Source organism: Tetrao urogallus, assembly GCF_951394365.1.
Source record: "Tetrao urogallus genome assembly, contig: scaffold_289, whole genome shotgun sequence".
NCBI classification, from domain to species: domain Eukaryota; kingdom Metazoa; phylum Chordata; class Aves; order Galliformes; family Phasianidae; genus Tetrao; species Tetrao urogallus.
The window spans coordinates 1-6,575 of record NW_027638786.1 but is presented as its reverse complement, the minus strand read 5'-3'; the positions used below and the strand labels follow the sequence as shown (position 1 = coordinate 6,575).

At 61.8% G+C, this 6,575-nt stretch overlaps 1 protein-coding gene across 1 annotated transcript; it reads right to left on the bottom strand.

Moving 5' to 3' along the window:
* Positions 1-2,629: 2,629 nt before the first annotated feature.
* LOC306957749 (importin-4-like) lies at positions 2,630-6,515 on the bottom strand (the record flags this gene model as incomplete). The annotated part of the gene is made up of 12 exons (XM_079551217.1): positions 2,630-2,674; positions 2,767-2,885; positions 2,972-3,038; positions 3,179-3,274; positions 3,628-3,745; positions 4,126-4,331; positions 4,433-4,561; positions 4,639-4,689; positions 4,967-5,127; positions 5,474-5,567; positions 6,172-6,229; positions 6,438-6,515. Coding segments are annotated over 12 exons (1,222 nt in total), but the record flags the coding sequence as incomplete, so codon positions are not given.
* Between the last annotated feature and the right edge of the window lie 60 nt (positions 6,516-6,575).

The window sequence follows — 6,575 nt, the reverse complement described above, 5'->3', positions numbered from 1 at the left end:
CTGTGGGGTCTCTATGGGGTCTCTGGGCCTCTATGGGGCGCTGTGGGTCCCTATGGGGTGGAGGCTCCCTTGTAGGGCTGACCCCATAAGTTCCCCATGCCCCACAGTGGAGGAAATCCCAGAGGAGGAGGAGGAGCTGCGGGTCCCAGAGCCGGGTGAGCGCTTATGGGGCAGCCCTATAAGTGTGGGGCGGCCCTATAGGAGGGGGCGGCCCTATAAGTGTGGCCCTATAAGTGTGGGGCGGCCCTATAAGACCCGGTTCTGCCCTATAGGGCTGGAAGTGCCTGAGGAGCCCCAGCTGCCCCCCGAGGTCTGTGGGGTTTCTATGGGGTCTCTATAGGGTCTGTGGAGTTTCTATGGGGTTTCTGTGGGGTCTGTGGGGTCTCTATGGGGTTTTTATAGGGTCTATGGGGCTCCTGTGGGGTCTCTATGGGGTCTGTGGGGCTTCTATGGGCCTCTATGGGGTCTGTGGGGTTTCTATGGGGTTTCTGTGGGCTCTATGGGGTCTCTATGGGGTCTCTGGGGCTTCTATGGGGTTTCCATGGGGTCTGTGGGGTTTCTATGGGGTCTCTATGGGGTCTGTGGGGTCCATATGGGATCTCTGTGGGGATTTCTATGGGGCTGCCCCATTTGTGCCCTATAGGCCCCCCCACCCCCCCGGCGGCGCCGCCGACCCCAAATTGACCCCGAACTTCAGATCCCAGCCGAGGAGATCCGGGCTCAGCTGCACCCCACAGCGCACTGCGGCCCCATGGTGAGACCCCATAGCGTGTGGGGCCGCCCCACAGCTCTGCACAGCCGCCCCATAGCTCTATAGGGCCGCCCCATAGCTTATAGGGCCACCCGACAGCGTACCGTGGCCCTATGGGGAGAGCCCATAGTTCTGTAGGGCCACGCTACGCTTATAGGGCCACCCCACACTTATGGGGCCGCCCCACACATTTATGGGGCCGCCCCACAGATCATCCCAGAGTTGCACCCCGAATGGCGTCGGACCCCAATGGAGCTTTTCAGGACCCCAGCAGTGGGTGAGCGCTATGGGGCCGCCCCATAAGTGCCCCCCCTGCCCCATAAGTGCCTCACATACCCCATAAGTGCCCCCCCCTGCCCCATAAGTGCCCCCCCTTCCCCATAATTGCCCCCCTGCCCAATAAGTGCCCCCCCGCCCCATAAGTGCCTTCCCTGCCCCATAACTGCCCCCCCTACCCCATAACTGCCCCCCTTGCCCCATAAGTGCCCCCCCTGCCCCATAAGTGCATCCTTAACCCCATAAGTGCCTCCCCTGCCCCATAAGTGCCCCCCCTGCCCCATAAGTGCCCCCTCAGCCCCATAGGAGCCCCCCAATCTATGGGGCAGGCCCATAGGATGTTCCTCCCCCTATAGGATGGCTGCCCCCCCAGCTTTTGGATCTATGGGTCCGAGCCGCCCGCCCCACAGCGCCGGAACCCAGTGAGGTGGAGGTGAGTTGTGGGGTCGTTTTATGGGGTCAGACCCACAGCTGTGGGGTCATTCTGTGGGTCCCTATGGGTCCCTATGGGTCTCTGTGGGTCTGTATGGGTCTCTATGGGTCTCTGTGGGTCTCTGTGGGGTCAGCCCCATAAATGCGTCCCATACAGGAACCCAGAGAGATCCCAGAACCGAGTGTGGGGCTGCCGCCGTCCTCAGGTTCGTGTGGGGCGGCTGTGGGGTCTGTGGGCCTTTATGGGGTCTCTATGGGTCTCTATGGGGTCTGTGGGCTTTTATGGGGTTTCTATGGGTCTCTATGGGGTCTTTGGGCCTTTATGGGGTCTCCGTGGGTCTCTATGAGTCCCTCTGGAGTCTGTGGGCCTTTATGGGGTCTCTATGGGTCTCTATGGGTCTCTGGGCCTTTATGGGTTGGCTGTGGGTCCCTGTGGGCTCCCTGTGGGTCCCTCTGTCCCTCTATGGGCTCTCTATGGTTCCCTATGGTTCCCTATGAGTCTCTATGGTTCCGGTGGGACAGAGCTGACCCTGGAGCTGACCCCGGAAGAGCTCCCCCCTCTGGTGACCCCGGCGGAGGAATTGAGGTCTGAGGGGGGCGTGGCTTGAGTATGGAGGGGGAGGGTGGGCGTGGTCACGAGTCAGCGACCAATCAGGTTTAACCCCGCCATCTGCAGAGCCCCGCCCCCTCTGCCCGAACTTCCGGAAGAGGTGGAACTTCCGCCGGTGGGCGTGGCCTCGTTGCGTCGGTCAGTGGGCGGGGCCTGTGAGGGGTGTGGGCGTGGCTTAACCCCGATCCGACCCCACTTCCGTCGTTCCTATAGGTTGGCGCTGGAGGGGGCGGGGCGACCGGAGGGGGCGGAGCTTGGTGGGCTCCTCCCGAGCTCCGCCCCCCGGAAGTTGTGGGCGCGGCTTTTCCGGGTTTGTCTCGGTAAGGGAGGCGGAGCTTCGCCAGATGCGGCCAATGGGGTTCTGGGTGCTGCGTGTATGGGCGGGGCTTGCTCTAAGCTCCGCCCCTTCTGTAGATCTCTGCGCTGCTGGTTTGCTACGGCTGGAGCAATCCCGTCCCTTTGGGCCAATCAACATCCGGCTCGGCCCCCGAGGCCCCGCCCCCCCTTCGCCAAGCCCCGCCCGCACGGAATGAAAGAGGCGTGGCTTCGGCCTCGTTCTTTTATTGGTCAGATGTTGGCGTCATGGCGGCTGCGTCGTCCAATCCCTGCAAAGGGGGCGGGGTCAGACACGTGGGGGGGGAACTTATGGGGCTGTGGGCCTTTAAGGGGGCTCTATGGGGCAGGTTGGGGGTCTCACCATGGCGCTCTGCAGCCTCTCCCGCTCGCTATGGGGCAGCCGCTCCATTCCCCGCCCCACTTCTATGGGGCAGCTCCTCCACAACTCCAGCAGCTGCCCCACAACCGTGGCCTCCAGATCTGTGGGGCCGATATGGGGCAGAGGGTGGCGTCGTGCCCCATAGATACACCCACCCCACTCCCCCCCACCCCGTAGCCGCCCCCACCTCTCTCCATTCTCCCCATCCCGATGGCGCTGCAGACCCGCGGCATTTCCTCAGCGTGGGGGAGGAGCTACAAAAAAGGGGCGTGGTCAGTTCATGCCCCGCCCACCCTTTAAGTCCCGCCCCATTCCGTCCCCATAGAAACTCACAGGAGCCCTATAGAGGCCCATAGAACTCTCATAGGGATCCATGTGAGCCTCCGGCGCCCACCTGCTGTCGCTGCAGCTGCAGCAAATACCCGAAAACGGCGGAATTCTCCTCAAAATCCTCCGTCAACGGCAGCGCAGGGAGCAGCAGAGCCAGCAGCTGGGGGGCGGGGACAACGTCAAGCCACGCCCACTTCCGGCCACGTCATCATACGCCCCGCCAATCACCACTTATTCCCACTTCCACACCCCCATTGGTTGTAATCCATAGCCTTCCCCTAATAAGCCCCGCCCAAATGCTTCCACATTGGCTGCCACACTTAGCCCCGCCCCCTTCAGCGTCACTCATCTGTGGCACCATTGGCTGCAGTCCTTCGCCCTGCCCATAAGCACGCATAGCCACGCCGCCTCCAATCCCAAACGCATTCACCCTTCTCAAATCCCTGGATTGCACCCATAGGAATCCCAGCCAATCACCTCCCGCCCCTTTCCACCGGAAGTCCCGCCCCTCACTTCCGCATCCGGCAGCGCCCCCTTATGGCGGACCAAAGCCCCGCAGGCGTTGTCCCTCGTCCTGCCCGGCCCCTCCTCCCGCAGCGCTCGGCCAATGGCAGCCAAGCCCGGCCACGCCCTGGGGCGGGGTCAAGGAAAATGGGCGGAGCTTCTAGCAGGGCGCGCGGCTAAGCGGTGATTGGGTGCATAGGGGTGTGGCTAGAAGAAGGGGATTCTGGGATTGGTTGGTGAAGGGGTGGGGCTAAAGGAGTTGGGGGCGGGCTGAGCAGGAAATGGGCTTATGGAAAGGGTGGGGCTTGGATGATTGGCATTTGATACTACGGGTGTGATTAATGAGCGGGCGGAGCTTAGGGGTGTGCTAGACATGAGGAGGGGCGTCGATGTGGGAGAAATTTGGCCATTTTGGGCCAATCCAGAGCTGCGTCAGGGCGCTAATTGGGTTGCATGGGAAGTAGGAGGAGCTTGAACGCAGAGGGCGGGACTTGGCACCAAGGATACGCCCCCAACGCAACGCCATTGGCTGCCAAACGCCCGATGCTGCAGAGGGCGTTGCTTCGCACTTCCGGATCCGGGTCGTGGGCGGAGCTTCTAGCGAGGGCAGGGCCAATCAGAGGGAGCAGCTCCTTGGCCACGCCCTCTTCCAGGTGTACTCCTGCCTCGCCCAAGATGGCCGCCGCCCAGGAGCGCTGCGCCACGTCGCCGCTCTGTGACGTCATCGAGGGGGCGGGGTCAGACAGACCCGTATGGACTCCCCCCCGCAATCTGCATAGCCACGCCCACTTCCCATTAAGCCCCGCCCCCTCACCAGGCAGCCCAACAGGGTTGGCAGGGCTTGACGGAAGGCGTCACTCAAAGCTCCGCCCCCCGGCGAAGCCCCGCCCACCGCCGCCAGCCCCTCTCCAGCCAGCTCCCTCAGCTCTGCTGCCGCCTCCACCTGATTGGACGAGAGCAGAGCGTAGTGGGCGGGGCTGACCCAGAAGGCCACGCCTCTGGCTCTGAAGCCCCGCCCACCTCCTCCTCATCCTCATCTTCACTTCCGTCGCCGTCCTGGAGGCAGCGGATCTGGGAAAACATGGCGGAAATCGGCCCCAAATCCATCAAAATGGACCCAAAATCAATATGGCCGCCAGCCCTCCTTTAAGCCACGCCCCGATGGAAGCCCCGCCCACTCCCTGAAGTCCCGTTGCCCCCCTTGCTTCTCTGTTAAGCCACGCCCACATTCAAGCCCAGTGTCTCTATAAGCCACGCCCCCTCCCGGAAGTCCAGATTACAGAAGTCCCGCCCCTTCCGGAAGTCCCCCATTTAACACCCACCCCTTTCGTTAGCCCCGTCCCCTCACCTTGCCGTTGATGACGTCAGCCATCAGGCAGCCAATGGCGTGCAGCAGCTGGGGGCTGGGGGCGGGGCTTAGGCCCTTGCAGAGCGCCGTAAGCCCCGCCCTCGCTGGCCCCGCCCCCTTTTCCTCCCTCACCGCCCCCAGCAGCGCCGCCAGCGCCCGGCCTGAGCCCAAAAAGACCGGAATTCAGCCCAAATTCAACCCCACAAAATCGCCCCATAGACCCCATAACTGCGACCCCCACCCCAAATCCGCCTATTCACCCCATAACTGTGACCACCACCCCCCAAATCCCCCCATAGACCCCATAACTGCGACCCCCACCCCATATCCCCCCATAGACCCCATAACTACAACCCCCACCCCCAAATCCCACCTATTCCCCATAGATCCCAATGAGACCCCCCATAATTCACCCCCTACCCCAAACCCCCCCCCCCCAAACCCCATAAATCCCATTCAGGCCCCCCCAAACACCTTATGTCCCCCCCTACCCCCCCCAGTTCTCACCCTGCAGCTCTCGGTGCCCCATAGATCTGCCGGCCCCACAGCTCAGCCCCCCAAGCGCCCCATAGGCGGCTGCGCGCACTTCCGGGTGCGGGAACTGCGGGGTGTCGTGACAATGTCACAATAGGGGGCGCTGGGACAACACGATGGGGGGCCCTATGGGGTCTCTGGGTCTCTATGGGGTCTCTGTGGGTCTCTGGGGGTCCCTATGGGATCTCTGTGGGTTTCTGTATGTTTCTATGGGTCTCTATGGGTCCCTATAGGTCTCTATGGGGTCTCTATGGGTCCCTATGGGATCCTTATGGGGCTTTATGTGTCCCTATAGGTCTCTATGGGGTCTCTATGGGTCCCTATGGATCCCTATGGGATCCTTAAGGGGTCCCTATGTGTCCCTATAGGTCTCTTTTTGGGTCCCTATGGGTCCCTATGGGGTCTCTGAGGGTCCCTATGTTTCCCTATGGGCCTCTATGGGTCCCTATGGGATCTCTATGGGATTCTGTGTGTCTCTATGGGTCCCCATGGGGTCTCTATGGGACCCTATAGGATTCTAGGACACCTCAATGGGTCTTTATGGGGCCCTATGGGTCCCTGTGGAGTCTCTATGTGTCCCTATGGGGTCCTAAGGGGTTTCCATGGGTCCCCATGGGCCTTTATGGGTCCCTATGGGGCCCTATGGGATCTATGGGCAGGGGAGGCCTCACCTCCAGCAGCGGCAGCAGCGCTTCCAGCACAGGGGAGAAATAGGGCTCAAAAGCAGAGCTTTGGGGGGGGGAAAAAGAGGGAAAATTGACCAAAAATGCACCAAAAACAGAAAAACGGCCCTAAAAAACCCCAAAATGACCCCAAAAAACCCCAAAATGACCCCAAAAAACCCCCAAACGACCCCAAAAAACCCCAAAATGACCCCAAAAAACCTCAAAATGACCCCAAAATCCTTCCGTGACCCCAAGTGACCCCTGCTGCTTACCCACAATGCTCAGCGACAAGCCCTGCCCCCTCACACGCTGCCTCCACTTCCACCACGAAGTCTCCGCCCACTTCCACCCTGTGGGCGGGGCCAAAGTAGGTGAAGGGGGCGTGGCCTCGCACAAGCCCCCCCCCATCG